Source organism: Oryx dammah, unplaced genomic scaffold (assembly GCF_014754425.2).
Source record: "Oryx dammah isolate SB20612 unplaced genomic scaffold, SCBI_Odam_1.1 HiC_scaffold_25, whole genome shotgun sequence".
Lineage (NCBI taxonomy): Eukaryota > Metazoa > Chordata > Mammalia > Artiodactyla > Bovidae > Oryx > Oryx dammah.
This window is the reverse complement of record NW_024070209.1, coordinates 99,188,471-99,204,880: the sequence shown is the minus strand read 5'-3', so window position 1 is coordinate 99,204,880 and position 16,410 is coordinate 99,188,471. Positions and strand designations below refer to the sequence as shown.

The 16,410-nt window shown below is 43.8% G+C and overlaps 1 protein-coding gene across 16 annotated transcripts in view; it reads left to right on the top strand.

The window, feature by feature from the left end:
* The first annotated feature begins 4,179 nt into the window (after window positions 1–4,179).
* FNBP1 (formin binding protein 1) overlaps window positions 4,180–16,410 on the top strand; it is a 138,447-nt gene continuing 126,216 nt past the window's right edge. For all 16 annotated transcript variants that reach the window (XM_040225375.1, XM_040225374.1, XM_040225387.1 and 13 more), the window contains exon 1: window positions 4,180–4,439. In XM_040225375.1, the coding sequence (XP_040081309.1) occupies window positions 4,416–4,439 (24 nt within the window). In that variant the 5' untranslated portion in view covers window positions 4,180–4,415. The remainder of the gene's footprint in view (window positions 4,440–16,410) is intronic.

The window sequence follows — 16,410 nt, the reverse complement described above, 5'->3', positions numbered from 1 at the left end:
AAGTGCTTAAAGGATTGCTTTCCTTGATAGAGGAAGTAAAAATCCTCCAAAAAATAGGAGGAAAAATAGGGAACCGATACTTGTGCCCCCATGTGCTAAGCATTTTACATGTGTTCTTTCTTTTCATCTTTGCAGTAACTTTTGGAGCAAAGCATTATGTCCATTTTATGGAGGAGGAAACTGAGGCCTAGAGAAGGGAAATAATTCAACCAAAGCTCTAGAGCTCTCTGTGCGGGGCTATCCACTCTGTGCTCACTCTGTGCTCACCGCCAGCTCCCTTCTTTCAGCCTCACAACAACCTTGGAGGTCCGTGTTTTAAGTGAAGTTCTGAGAGTTTAAGTAACTTGTCTGAGGCCACATACCTAATTAGTAGTGGAACACTAGGATCCCAATGGAACAATTACAAAACCACTTAGTGTATTAAAAAGCAGAGTGATCACTTTGCCAACAAAGGTCCATATAGTCAAAGCTGTGATTTTTCCAGTAGTCATGTACGGATGTGAAAGTTGGACCAGAAAGAAGGTTGGGCACCAAAGAATTGATGCTTTTAAACTGTCGTGCTGAAGATCTTGAGAGACCCTTGGACAGCAAGGAGATCAAACCGGTCAATCCTAAAGGAAATCAACCCTGAACATTCATTGGAAGGACTAATGCTGAAGCTCCAATACTTTTCCAACTCATTGGAAAAGACCTTGATGCTGGGAAAGATTGAGGGAGGAGGAGAAAGGGTTAACAGAGGGTGAGATGGCATCATTGACTCAATGGATGTTGTCATCAACTCAATGGACATGAGTTTGATAATACCCTGGGAGATAGTCAAGGACAGGGAAGCCTGGCGTGCTGCAGTCCATGGGATCGCAAAGAGTTGGACATGACTTAGTAACTGAAGAACAGGAAGCCTTTTAAATAGATTAGATAGTGATATCTCTACATCTAAGCCCCTGAATTAGATGTTTATACTAGCAAGACGAATTGGAGTTGCTGAAAGACTCTTAAAATTGTTTACCTCTAACTCCATGGCAACTATACAGGGTCTATATTTTCTAGATACCTTATTTCAGTGCTAATAATATCCGTGTGATCAGATTATTCAGTGGAAATTTATGTAATTGCCTGCCAAAATCATAACTTTGTAAATCAGTATTCTCCACATGTTCCTAAAAGGTGAAACAGGTGTATATAGCCCAAACCGATCCCCTAGGTAATTTAGAGTCCCTTGAGAGCAAGGAGATCCAACCAATCCATGCTAAAGGAAATCAGTCCTGAATATTCATTGGAAGGACTGATGCTGAAGCTGAAACTCCAGTACTTTGGCCACCTGATGCAAAGACCTGACTCATTGGAAAAGACTCTGATGCTGGGAAAGATTGAAGGCAGGAGGAGAAGGGGACAACAGAGGATGAGATGGTTAGGTGGCATCACCGACTCAATGGACATGAGTTTGAGTAAACTCTGGGAGTTGGTGATGGACAGAGAGGCCTGGCATGCTGCAGTCCATTGGGTTGCAAGGAATCGGACAAGACTGCAGGACTGAACTGAACTGAACTGAGGTTTCGGTATTTACATAGATGGGGTTTACAGTTGTTTAGGCATTAAATCATGTCCGGCTCTCCTGCAGCCCCACGGACTATAGCCCGCCCAGGCTCCTATGTCCATGGGATTTTCCAGGCAAGAATACTGGAATGGGTTGCCATTTCCTCCAGGGGATCTTCCTGACCCAGGGATCAAACCTCCGTCTCCTGCATTGGCAGATGGATTCTTTACTACTGAGCCAGTAGGGAAGCCACAGGATTTACGATACCTCTTGTGAAAACTGATTCCTAAGCAGGTCAGTCACAGTGACTTATTAATAGAAGTTCTTCTCTCAAACTCACTCCCTTTTACAATAAGGGAAACTGAAATGGATTTAGTTCCTCCTAAAAAATACTGTGCTGTATTTAATCTTTTTCTTTGCTAGCTTATTTCTTTTTATGCTGAATCCTGTTTGTTTCCATTGCTTTAAAATCAGCGGTGACTTTTTCTTTTATTTCTTGGCGATTCTGATACCTTCAACCCTTTTTTTCAGTTACCACCAGACTTAATGAAGTTAAAGGTATTTGCAGTGTGGTCTAATTAACCCAGTTCCATACAGTACTGCTGCTGTGGCTTTTAATGGGTTCCTATAACTGTTTCCTGCTTACTCATCTTAAAAGGTTTCCTTTTAATGTGGTCTCGCTCTCTCTTTCTGCTGTCTCTTGCTCTTTGCCCCCTCTTTCTCTTCTTTAGAGCTGCAGGTTGTTTTCCTCCTGATTAGCCCCTCACTGTTTGATAAGTCACTGTTTTTGATAAGTCTTCTAGAAGGCAGCAAGATTAGATCACTGTATTTGAAAAAATAGTAAATCTTGGCAGGAAGAAATTGAGGTGATTTGTGAGGCAGGGTCCTGTTAGATTACCTGCATTTCACTCAGCATTTCCAAATAGCAAACTGAACTGTGCAGTATTGATTGAGTTTCTGACCCCCCCAACTCACTCAAGCTGTTAATGAATGTACCTTGGGAGGTAAGTGGCTGGCTGTTCTGATGGTTACAGGTCTAGCAGGATTGGAGTACAGAGTTTCCAGACCGCATAACTGAGAACAAAATATTTAAAACACACACCAACAACAAACTGGTGGAAGGAACTCCTTACTGAAAAAAGACAGACCAAAACAGGTTTGACAGTTTAAATTTATTGTGATCCTGTCCAACAGAGGAAGTAGACTTGGTTTATCTGCAAGAGTAGAACACCACCCTTGACCCACCCTCTCCTGGAGAAGAATGATAAGCTGGTTGAGGCTGGGTGTAGTGGGATTAGAGAGACAGGCAGCTGAAACACTTCTTAAATGGGGCCCATTTTAGGAGTTCACAGATAGTCAGAAAAGTGAGTAGGATTAGCTGAGGAAGAAAGAAAAGTTGGGGAGAAAGGGCCTAGTGAATCAGAGGAAGGAGTCAGAACCCAAACAGTTCTCCAGTTCCAATCCTGGAATCGGGCTTCCCTGGTGGCTCAGACAGTGAAGAATCCGCCTGCAATGCAGAAGACCCCGATGGGTCCCTGGGGTGGGGAAGATCCCCCGGAGAAGGAAATGGCAACCGACTCCAGTATTCTTGCCTGGAGAATTCCACGGACAAAGGAACCTGGTGGGCTACAGTCCATGGGGTCGCAAAGAGTGGGACATGACTGAGCGACGCACACACACACACACAATCCTGGAATGTTATTTGTGTATACTCTGGGAGTGCGGGGAAAAAGGAGTCCGTATCTACTTAAAAATTAGTTCTTAGTTTACCAACCACTGGCCGGGTAACAGGTGGTCATCTCCTTTCGCTGAGCTGGGTAGGTACTGCCTCCCTTTGGCGGGAGGTGGGGGAGAAGGCTCTTAGCTTCTACAGAGATGGAGGCCTTGTCCTAGGCCACCCAGCTAGTGAGTGTGGGACTGGAACCAGAAACCCGTATCTGTGGACCCAGAGCCTTTGCTATTTTCACCCACTACGCGGCAACGTGATTTCAACGTCTGAGAGTTTCTTGGCCGAACAAGTCGGAAATCACTGGTTTCAGAGATTAGAAATCACCGGTTGTGCGCCCCTGGACTCCTTTCCCCAGCCACTCTGCTAGGTCGCTCTCGGCCTCCGAGTCCTTCTGTGTGTAGTATGCAGACAGCACCGCACCTGGCCCCACGCCAACCGGCGCAAGGCTGCGAAAGCCCCCCGGGCCTCCAAGGCTTCCCGGGCGGTGGGGGGAAAGACCCGCTCGAGCTAGCTTTGATGGCTGAGCAACGAAAGCATGGTCCTTAAATTCAAAGCAGCGCTTGGCGCAGGGGAGCAACCTCAGGCCTCGGCAGAGCCCCCGTAATAGGGGAAGGCTCCGTTCGGAGGCGAGTGGTTTGTCCCTAAGAGCAGAGAGTGTGGCTGCTAATAAGTAATAAAAAAAATAAAAAAAAAAAACACGGCAGCGGGGAGGCCGGCGGCTCCAGGTCCCACCAGAGGCCCCTGCTTTCTGCAAGTCCTTCCGGACCCCCGGGCCACGCGGGCGGGGGGTGTCAGGGGGGAGGTTGGGCCGGGGGCGGGGCGCGCGCGTGCGCGAGCTGTCAGGCCGGCCCCGCCCCCGGCGCGCGGCCCCGCCCCGCCCCTCCCCCGCCCCTCGCTCTCGGGTGTGGGGCGGGCGGGCGCTGCGGCGACCGCGGCTGCTGCTTCCTCGGGCCATTTTGCCGAGGAGCGACCGGGGAGGAGGAGCGCCGCGGAGACCCTAGGCGAGGAGCGGCGAGCCGGAGGAGGCGGCGGCCGCACGGGGCACGGACTTTCCGCGATCGCGGGGATCTCCCGGGGAGACGGGATCGCTGGGGAGGGGGACCAGAGAGCCGCGCCCCGCCGCGCGGCGCGCCCCTTCCCGCCCCCTGCACCATGAGCTGGGGCACCGAGCTCTGGGTGAGTGAGGGGCCGGGCCCGCGAGGATGCAGGGAGGTGGGGGAAAGGTGCCTGGTGCGCCTGGGCCGGGGGACGCGGGCCGGACTGCCCCCGGTGGACGAGATCGCGCGCCGGTCGGGGGGTCTCTGCGGCCCTGGCGGGAGGCGCAGGTCCGAGTGCTTCTCGTTGGCCTTGGCTTGAGCGAGAGGTGCGCGCCAGATTCGCCTTTCTGAGGTGAAGGGGGGCTGGTGTGAACCGCTCCCCCCTCCGGCGGCCAGAGCAGGGGCCGGCTGGTGGGGGTCCCCTCCACAGCCCTAGCGCGGCGCGCGGATCTGGGTCCCCGCACCTCCTGATTAGAGGCGCGGGCGGGACCCCCCTCTCTTCACCGCGGCGGGCCGACTCAATGGGGGCGTGGAAGGCCGGGGATTTTCAGGGCTGCGTTAGGTATTCGGCGTCCAGACCCGCGGTCCTCTGCTGTGTCTCCAAGGAGGTGCGGGTGGTTCGGGCGCTCTCCCGGGGGGCTGGGCGGCCCTGGCGGGGCCGGGTCCCAGGGCTTGGCTTTGGGGGTGCAGGGGTGAGTGAGAACTGGTGTCTTCCCTCTAGTGGCGAGGACGTTTGCCCTGTGGTGGTTTGGGGTGCGCTTGTGATTCTCCCAGGGGCAACTCAGATCTTGCATTTGATGTGAGGATTGCGGCGTTCGGCCTGGAGGGGAGAGTAGTAGGAGTTAGAGGGACGCCTTGTGTTGCCGCCTGCGGGAACAGGCATTAGCGGGGTCAGTTTTGTATTTTTTAACCGCTGGGAGGAAAGAGTCTGAAATGCGGTAGGGAGCGCCCCGCCGGGATGTTTAACCCGGGGCGCGGATGGATAAACAAGCGGCGTGGTGTCTGCAAGCTCCTCTCTCCCCGGACCCGGATGCCAAGGCGGTGCACTGGCGGTCCTGGGGAGGAGAGGCTGTGGCTTGTGGACTGGGGCTTGTTTTCCTCTGGATTCCTTGCTTTCTCTGGATTCCTAAGGAGATCTCTGGGCAAGCGATGGGCAGAGCGGAGTGCCGAGGAAGGAGATGAAATCTCAGTTATTGCACCGAGACGTCCTCAAGATGAGATATTTCCCAGGAGAAACTCGAAAGTGCCTCCTTTCGGAATTCCATTTGTAAAGGGTGTGGAGAAGAAAGTGTGGGGTGGTGGTTGCTATCTGAGTAGAGGCCAAGAAATCTCACGTCAAAATAAAAGGTTAGAGCAGCTATAGAAACAGAGCGCATCCTCCCTTAATTAATTATTTTTTTGCTTTAATTGTTTTTACATAACTACTTCTTAGGCTCAGAAGCAGCTACTGTTATTGATACCAAAATTCTGAAGGTAGTAGTTCCCTTAAATGAGAATTCATTTTGTAAACATCCCCTGTCTAAAAGGATCTCAACTTTTCGACTGATGTTTGCAAATATTCATTCTTAAAGTAGCAGATGGTCGTCAGTATTTATACACAGCCAATTAGGCAGAGTCTACCATTTTAAGTGTTGGATTTCTTTCCTCTTCTATTCCTTCTGCGCTCCCTTTGCCTCTTTTTACCCTATCTGGGGGAACTAATCAGAACAAATTTTTATCAACAGAATTGAAATTTTGGCACAATTTTTATTTTCACTTGTTCAAACAATAGAAAGGGTTTATTGGGAGGGGGGAATACAATATATTTCCAAGTGAAATGGGCTGTAGTTTAGGGATTGAACACCATGGTGCCCATTTCATGGTGATGTTGGTAAATGTCATAGAAGATGATCCAGAAAGGGATGGGCGGTGGGATGATAGTAGTTATGAGGAAGGAAACACCAGGTAAGACAGCCTCAATCCCCTGCGTTATTCTGTACACTTCTTTTGGCCGGTAGAGGGTGGAAAGGAAGGCAAAGGCAAGTTGTTGAAAATCAGTAGGAACTGGAATATATACAAAAGTAAAAGGAAACCTTAGATTTGCTTCAAAAGAGTTTGGGGCGATAGTGGGTGGGAATGTGAGTGAAATGAAATTGCGCAGGAGCGGGTCACTGCTGACCTGGGTAATGGGTACAGGAAGGCTCCTTACCAGGTTTTCTACTCTCTAGGATTGAAACTTCCTACAGTGAAAATAATTGGAAAAGATTGTTAAGGGAGAAGGTGTGTAAACTACTTGAAATTTTTTCTCATTTGTTAAGGTTTACAAGAAAGAACTAGTTATCTGTTGTCTCTATGAAGGACCTGTCCGTGAAGAGTTAAAAAAAGCAAAAGAAAAAGGCATTCTACTAGAGTATCGCCCTTTGCCCTTGAGTGGTTTAGAGGTTAATAGAGGCAAAAGAATGGAACTTGTAATTTGTACTAAGAGAAGTGCAAAATTTGAGTTTAAATTCCAAGAAGCATAAGGGCACCAAAATGTCTGTTTTCAGTTGCCTCATTTCATTAAAATTTGAGATTAAAAAAGAAAATTTGAAAAAAAACAAAAAGAAGAAAAATGTGAGATTAAAAAATTTTCAGATTAAAATTCTGAAAAACGACCTCCAGTTCTCTGGTGGTGAGAGACTCTGTGGTGCCCTGATTGAGGGTTTTCCTTGACTGGTGGCTGTGGGATTTTGCACAGGGGTAATGAGATAATGACGGGGCACTCAAGCCTAACTTGGCAGAACGATGCTTCTAGATGGAGAGAGATGGAGCTCTGGTTTGGATGGCCATGAGTTCTTTGCGACAGGTCTTTGCAGCTTTCATAGACTTTCACAAACGCCATCAGGTTTTACACGTCGACGCTAGTCAACGTCCCTATAAGCTTTTCAAAAGGACGTGTTTCTAACGTGCACTTTACATTAAAGTTCTGTTCTTAGCCACATCCTGCTTTGTAGACAGTAAAACTGTTCTCTTCTCTTTTTTCTTTTAACCTCTTCATCGGCATAAATATTGATACTCCTGATAGTGAGAAATCAGGAAACGTCAGGAAGTTCTCATGCAATCATAAAAATGAACTCAAAACCCATAATTTGTAATAACTTTACTAGATTGTGTGAAAATTGGGGCTTTCTATTTTATACCAGTAGGTCATAACAAAGTATAAAATGGATGATTTGAAGTGATGGGGTCATTACAGAGTGTCGAGCAGATGGGAATAGAATGTAAAAAAGAGTGGATATATCAGTTTATGTATGTCTGACTGATTCACTTTGCTGCATAGCAGACACGAACACAATATTGTAAATCAACTATACTCCAATAAAAATTAATTTAAAAATTAAAAAATAAAGTAATTAGGATATAATAAAATATTTCTGTACATCTCTTCCTAATTTGCATTTTAGTCAATTTTTAACTTTTTTTATTGAACAGCTATTGTGTGTAAGACTGATAGGAGCCTGTTGTTTCACTTTATATACTTTGAAGGGAATCTACCCATTTCAGTGAAACCATGTAAAACCGGCTTTAACTCTAGCCTGCAACCTCAAAGTCAAAAAAGAGATTTGTTTCTAAGATTAACCAAAATGCATTTACTCAAGACTGTGTTTAAAAGGTCATGTTAAGAGGCTATCTAGTTTGTACTGACTTGTTCAAGTTCTCTCTGGTCACTGGAGAAATGGCAAAGCAAGAATTTCTTCTGAATTTTTTTGGGTTTTGTGTCTGCGTATTAAAAAGAAGTAAGGCATTATTGAAGTGTCAGCTCAACTTTTTATAAGCTTGATCATTAATGTGAAGTGAAAATAAATCCATTGGAAGTTTTAACCTGCCTTATAATGGTCTACTCTTTGTGGCTACTAAATTACTAAGTAATATAATCTACTTTTATCTCCTAGTGTACTCTCTGCTATCTTTCTTTCTTTCTTTTGATGCTAATAAGAAATGGAATAGCCCAAAATAATAACAAGAAAGCAGAGACCCAACTAATACATATTGGTTAACATATTACTATGTTAAACCACCTGTGTTGATGGTACTTAATTTTTTTAAAAACCTGTTGTTTTTAGGACAGTGCCAAACATATAATGCTTTCCACAATTTGTTGGCTATAGTGACATTGATTGTGGTATTCACTTTTAAGAGGCAGCAGTGAAAGTTGTCAACCAACTGGATCAGGAACAATGCCTGCCTCACAGTAGTAGTTCAGAAAATAACTTATTGAATAAATGAATGAATCCTTTTTTTTCCCTCTTGTTTTAACATTTGCTGTTTTTTTTTTTTTTTTTTTAATATTTACTTATTTTTTATTTGGCTGTACTGGATCTCAGTTGCAGCATGCAGGATCTAGTTCCCTGACCAGGGGTCGAACTCCCTGCATTGGGAGTGTGGAGTCTTAACCTCTGGACCACCAGGGAAGTCTCAACATTTGCTGTTTTAAAATAATGGCAGGGTAGTTTTAATGACTTTCTTTGCTTTGGCAGTGTAAAGATTTAAAAAAAAAAAAAATCCAGGCACCTTTTTGTAAAAAGTAAACTATTTAAAAAAATTTTAGTATATATTTATTTGCCTATTTATTTGGCTGCGCCAGGTCTTAGTTGCAGCTTGCACTCTTAATTACAGCATTTGGGATCTAATTCCCTGACCAGGGATGAACTGAGGACCCCTGCCTTGGGAGCTTGAAGTCTTAGACACTAGACCACCAGGGGAATCCCAATAGACTTCTTTTTAGAGCAGTTTTAGTTTCACAGCGAAAATGAGCAGAAGGTCCAGAGATTCCTCATATACTCCTTCCACACAAACACAGTTTAGACCCTTTTCTGTTTTTTGGCCACCCCGGAGACCTGTGTGCTGAAGCGTACATGCATGCTAAGTCGAGTCTCTTGGATGCGATGGACTGTAGCCTGCCAGGCTCCTCTGTCCATGGGATTCTCCAGGCAAGAACCCCTGGAGGAGGGCCTGCGGAAGCATGGAGTCTTAAGCCCTGGATCTCCAGGGAAGTCCCTCTAGACATTTTTTTTTACCTTTAAAGTAGAGCTTGAAAAGTTGTCTCCTTTCTGTTGTTCATGCGGCTGATACCTGATGCATATGTGTGTGTTTATATAAGAACACTGTGTGTGTGTGTGTGTGCGCGCGCGTGCGCGCGCGCCTGTGCGTGCTAAGTCACTCATTCTTACCCAACTCTTTCTGACCCCATGGACTGTACACCCGGCTCCACTGTCCACGGGATTCTCCAGGCAAGGATACTGGAGTGGGTTGCCCTTCCCACCTCCAGGGGATCTTCCCAGTCCAGGGATGGAGCCCCCATCTCTTGCATCTCCTACATTGGCAGGCAGATTCTCTATCACTGCACCTCCCGGGAAACCCATAAGAACGCTTTGTAGTGTGTTAAAATTTTAAGCTAGACAATACTGATTCTTTTTTTAACATTGACGTAATTAACTAGTTGCAGGATTTGGAGAATTATTACCTTTTTTCACTGCCCACTACTCAATGGAGCAGAGTACTAACAACATTTCATAGCTCTCCTCCAGCTCTTTTCTTCTTTAACCCTTCAGAGGTTTCTGTTCGGGATAAACAACGGCAAGACTGACATGGGAGATATCAATCCTGGAACTAGGGTGAGCAAAACCACCTCAAAAGACAGACCAAAAAAAAAAAAATCAAGTGTAGTTCTGTCAACGCCACCTTTCCATTAAAACAGGGTTTGCACCGTCTTCTCTGGATAGTAGATTTTTAAAAATATTAATTTATTTTTTATCTTTATGTTCTGTAATCGAAGTATAATTGATTTATAATGTTTCAGGTGTATAGCAAAGTGATCCAGTCATATATATATATTTCAGTTTCTTTCCAGTATTGATTATTACACAATATTGAATGTAGTTCATACAGTAGGTCCTTGTTGTTTATCTATTTTATATATGGTAGTTTGTATCTGCTAATCTCAAACTCCTAATTTATCCCTCTGCTGACTCAATGGACATGAGTTTGAGCAAACTCCTTGAGACAGGGAAAGCCAGGGAAGCCTGGAGTGCTGTAGTCCACGGGGTCGCAAAGAGTCAGACGTGATTTAGCAACTGAACAACCTTCTCCTTTGGTCACCAGAGGCTTGTTTTCTCTGTCTCTGAGTCTATTTCTGTTTTTCTTTTTTTCTGCCACACTGCTCAAGGCATGCATAATCTTAGTTCCCTGACCAGGGATGTACCTGGAGCCATAGAATTGAAAGCTCCGAGTCCTAGTCACTGGGCTGTTAGGGAAGCCCCAGTATATTTCTGTCTTGTAAGTAAGTTCCTTTGTGTCATTTAAAAAAAATTCCACTTATAAGTAATATGATATTTGTCTCTCTGGTTCAGTCAGTTCAGTTCAGTTCAGTTCAGTTCATTCGCTCAGTCGTGTCCGACTCTTTGCGACCCCGTGAATCGCAGCACGCCAGGCCTCCCTGTCCATCACCAACTCTCTGGTTAGTAGATATTAAACAAAACATCGGAGATCTGGTGATTTTGTAGTTGACATTTACCCATCAGTTCGTTGCTTTCACCTTATACTCAGATATCATCCTAAACATGCAGTTTGGGTAGGTAAAGCTGTATTTCAAGTATGTAAGGGGTTTTGCCTGTGCTTACTGTGTGACTACATTAGAACTCTTGCTTTACATTGGTGCGACATGGAAGGTGCCTCTTTGAAGGACTGTTCAAGTGTCACCCACTTCCTCGCTAAGCTAATATTGTGTTTCCTGCAAGTATTACTCATACTTGTTTCATCAACACCGCCCACATTTTAAAATAAGGTTTATTTTGACACTTAAAAATTGCAAGCTACCAAGAATACATGTATGCCCTAGGAAATTAATCTAATTAGATTTTGGAATGTGGGTGTGAAGTCTTCTGGAATTAGCGTTTGTAATGAAATATTTGTTTCCTGATTTAGTAACATATAGTCTTACCGGCCTGAGCCTAGTGATGTGTCTGGTTAATAAATTCAAAAAGTCAATAAAGGGCCAAATGTGTTTATTATGTCAAAGAGTTAGTTGGGAATATACACGTTTTTTAATATTGATTCTTTTAACTCATAAACCTCATCTGTAAGATTCTGTGCTAACTTTCTGTAAATCTTAACAACCTCAATTGCCTAATACTAGAACTAGATTCATGCCACCAACAACAAAATAGATGAAACTTAAAATTTCCTGTTGCACAAATCATAAGATTTGTTCACCTCAAAACTGCAATATCACATTCACTATATTATGGTTTCTTTTTAAAACTTAGAACACACTATTCTAATGATTAGAATGAAATTTTTAATAAGAATTAATTCTTAGACTAAAGCTATGGTTTTAGTGTGTTAACAGTTCAGCAGCTACAGTTTCCACCTTTACTTCTCTACTCTGCAGGTTGTAAAAATAGAAATAGATTATCATTGCATAAACTCTGTAGTTCTTGTAATAATTTCACGTGCACCATGCCTTAAAAACAGTTGAATTGGTGTCATCAACGTTGCTGATTATTATCATGTGTACACCTCACACTTATTTTCTGTATGTCAATTATATCTTAATAAAACTGGAAGTAAAACCAAAGCAAAAAAAAAAAAAAAATACTGCTGCTTACTGAGAGCTTACCATGCCTCAGGTGCTGTGAAAATTTGTCATCCATCATCGCATTGATTCTTCTCAAGAATCCAGTGAAGTTAAAAGTACCACTTGGGCCAGCATCTGAGAAGATTCTGAGATGGAACTAGGAATGCTAAGCTTTGTAGGGAAGGAACACCTGTGAAAGGAAAAGGGAGTAAGTGTGATTGGGCCGAGGGAGCCATCAGACCAAAATGCTGCCTGAGAAAGTCTCCACCAGGACAACGAGAAGATCTAGAGCAAAGATGACCCATTCGGGGAGTCTCACTGTGGGCAGAAACGGCCAGGCCCTTGTACCACTGCCTTGCTCGTTCACTGGCAAAGGCCTACCCCAAGAACACTGTGACTTTGGCTCTGAAGACAAGGCAGACCTAAAGGAAGCTGTCTGCTAAACCACACCCTGTGCAGCTGGGCCTCAAGTCCTTTCTGGAAGAAGGATCTGAGTGGCACAGCTCTGCACTGACCACACCATCATTATCCTTTTACAAGAGAGGAAACTGAAGCACAGAACAAACAGTAAGATAACTTAACAAGTTCACAGAGCCGAAAGTAGAGATTCAATCCCAGGTCTGGGATTCTAGAGCTCTCCTCATCTTTCTTTTTCTTTCAAGTTAATACTGTCAAATGTTTTTGTTGTTGTTCGTTTATTTTATTTTTATTATTTATTTATGTATTTTTATTTTTTAACACCAAAAACATTTTCTATTGGGGTATAGTCGATTGCCAATGTTGCGATAGTTTCAGGTGAATCGGGAAGGGACTCAGCCACACAAATTTTTTTTTTTTGTTTGAACTTCTTAATTATGGGAATTTTCAAACATACATAGAGAAAATATGCTGAACCCGTCTGTACACACCACCCAGCTTCAAGATTATCGGTATTTTGGCATCTTTTTGTGTCATCTTTTTGCCCCTGTGTGGTTTTTCAACCCCTCGGTCTTCACCAGCACACATCGTAAAACCTCTCTGCTGCCTCCTTGTCTGAGGAATCTGCAAAGAGCCCAGACTGTCTCTCCATCTTTTAAAGTGTGAAAACAGAAGAGAACCAGCCTGTTCAGTGCTTGATACACCTTGATTAAGGGGTTTAAATACACGCTTTCATAAACTAATAAGGACCCCGTGAGTGTGCTATTCACATTTTATAGAGCAGACCCACCCAAACAATGAATACCAGTGCTGGAATTTACTTTTTTTTTTCTCTTAACACTAAACAAATGTGAGTTTCAAAAAATGTGTCTTCTGTATTAGTAGCTCAGAATCCCTCTTTCCCCGTTCAGTTCAGTCCAGTCGCTCAGTCGTGTGTGACTCTTTGAGACCCCATGGACTACAGCACGCCAGGCCTCCCTTCCATCACCAAGTCCCGGAGTTTACTCAAACTCATGGCCGTTGAGTCGGTGATGCCATCCAACTATCTCACCCTCTGTCCTCCCCTTCTCCCGCCTTCAATCTTTCCCAGCATCAAGGTCTTTTCAAATGAGTCAGTTCTTTGCATCAGGTGGCCAAAGTATTGGAGTTTCAGCTTTAACGTCAGTCCTTCCAACGAATATGCAGGACTGATTTCCTTTAGGATGGACTGTTCGGATCTCCCTGCTGTCCCCATTACTCACTCGTATTTCCCCAACCACGGATGGAGGTTTTGCTTTCTAAAACATTTGATGTTACTCACGTTGAGAGTCATTGAGAACTAATGACTCATAGTGCTGTGCTGTAATCACACCAGAAACCACTATGAAAGAAGCTTCTGTTCTAGCAGGTGTTCCGTGTATGTCTAATGATACCCCCATTCCTGTAAATCTGAAGGTTATTTTTCTTTTTAAAGAAATTAATTTGTAAAGGTATTGTGAAAGAGAATGAAAGTGAAAGTCACTCAAGTCGTGTCCAACTCTTTGCGACCCCATGGACTGTAGTCCATGGATTTCTCCAGGCCAGAATACTGGAGTGGGTAGCCTTTCCCTTCTCCAGGGGATCTTCCCAACCCAGGGATCGAACCCAGGTCTCCTACATTGCAGGCGGATTCTTTACCAGCTGAGTCACAAGGGAAGCCCTGTAAAGGTGTTATAATTTGTAATTATTAATTTGTATTACAATTAAATAAAAGTATTAATTTGTAAAGGACAGTATCAAGTTTCTGATCTGGGGGGTCTAACAAAATTATGTCTTGATGAAAAGTACTTTTAATGAAATTGAGACAGAGCAAAGAGAATTAGATACTGACCACTTTGCAGGTGATCTGGCTGTCCCAGGCTGCACCTCAAAGTTTTGGTTCCCTAGGAACAAGAAATTAAATATTTCCCTTCATTTCAACAGCAAAAGAAAACCTGGCACCTTTACAGGAAGCTATACCCTTTGTACTTCTATCTGCACAACCAAAACTGATGGTTCCTGAAATGCAATTAAATACCTATAGGTCTTTGGGAGAAATGGTGTGGGCATGCCCAGATGGATGAGAGGGCCTGGAAGCGCTCAGCCTGGACTGCACAGCTTGCCCCATCCAGCATTTATTAGTGTTGGGCACATCTTCATCTCTGCTCCTCGTTTTCATGACCTATAAATGGCTATGGTGAATGCCTTTTTCTTCACAAGAAAATGCAAAGATGAGTGAGTGCCTGCTTGCTTGTGAAGTGCTTCAAAATTGTTGGATGGGAGGGGATGGGTAAATACAAGTTAGGAGAGTCTTGTTGTTCAGTTGCTCAGTCATGTCTGACTGTTTGTGACCCCATGGACTGCAGCACATCAGGCTTCCCTGTCCTTCAGTTCCTCCCAGAGTTTGCTCAAACCCATGTCCATTGAGTCAGTGATGCCATCCAACCATCTCATCCTTGGTTGCCCCCTTCTTCTCCTGCCTTCAGTCTTTCCTAGTATCAGCATCCTCTCCAGTAAGTCAGTTCTTCTCATCAGGTGGCCAAAGTATTGGAGCTTCAGCTTCAGTATCAGTCCTTCCAACAAATATTCATGGTTGATTTCCTTTAAGATTGACTGGTTTGATCTCCTTGAAGTCCAGAGGACTCTTAGGAGTCTTCTCTAGCACCACAATTTGAAAGCATCAATTCTTCAGCGCTCAGCCTTCTTTATGGTCTGTCCAGCTAGAGTCTGGGGGAAGGTTAAAGGAGAAAAAAACAGACAAACCTGTTCCTTGGGAACAAATTGCAGAGTTCTCCTGCTGAAAGCTAGTCTCTGTTAAATGAACATTTCTAGTTTGCATGGCACAGGCTGTTCTTTGATTTAAAATTCTGTTTTCATGTTAACCATAAAATAAAATAACGTGATAGTAGGAAGGTACCTGGAAATAAGTGCTTTGGAAAGGAAATCTGAATTGTAGACTATGCATGCATGTTCATCTCTTTTCTTTAAGAGTTAAGACTCTAACCATTCTAATTTTTTAGCAAGATACTTGGATCTACTTAAGGTATAATCTTAATATTATCCTTCAGGTGGACATACTTCTTTGTGACTATTCTTACCATTGAAAAAAAAGCTCTGCTGAAGTCACATTGTCCTTCCCCCTCCCGTGCAGAAGCTGGATATTTGTTGCTTGAGGCAGCTAATGAGTTATTCTATATATCAGCTTAGTTTGAGACTGTTTTCTTCTTAGCAAAGAGAACTAAGAATTTTAAAAATGTTTGTGTTAGGACAGATACATATGAAATTGACAATGTTTGTGCAAAGAAAGTTGGATTTCATGAGTGATGTGTATGTAAAATATATTTTTCAGCATGACTCTGAATTTTTAAATTTAAGATTTACTTATCTTTAAAAGTAAAGCAATTATCCTTCAATTAAAAATAAATAAATTTTAAAAAACCCTAGGTTATCTGTTTGCATTATTCAATTTTCAAAAGATATTAAGATTACGTGAAAAGTCTGTGTATCATCTTAGGATAGATGTAATTCTTAACTGTCATTACCATTTTCAGCAAGAGGATCAGTAATGTTGGTGGCAAATAATTACGACTTTAGTACATAAAGGAAGACACCAAAATTAGAAAAAAGTACATCGGACGAGAGAGACAAACACCTTGAGAATGACTGAGACTTCATATTTTGTCCATAGTATCTATTTATTCTTTGAGCATCTGCTAAGTGCCAAGACATTGTTCTTGCCCACTGGCTTGCAGTCTAGTCAGGGGACAGAAACATACATAGGAAATTGCAGTACAGAGTGATAAGAACTACGGAGAAGGCAGTGGCAGCCCACTCCAGTACTCTTGCCTGGAGAATCCCATGGATGGAGGAGCCTGGTAGGCTGCAGTCCATGGGGTCACTAAGAGTCGGACACGACTGAGCGACTTCACTTTCACTTTTCACTTTCATGCATTGGAGAAGGAAATGGTAACCCACTCCAGTGTTCTTGCCTGGAGAATCCCAGGGACAGGGGAGCCTGGTGGGCTGCCGTCTCTGGGGTCGCACAGAGTCAGACACAACTGAAGCGACTTAGCAGCAGCAGCAGCAGTGGTAAGAACTAAGG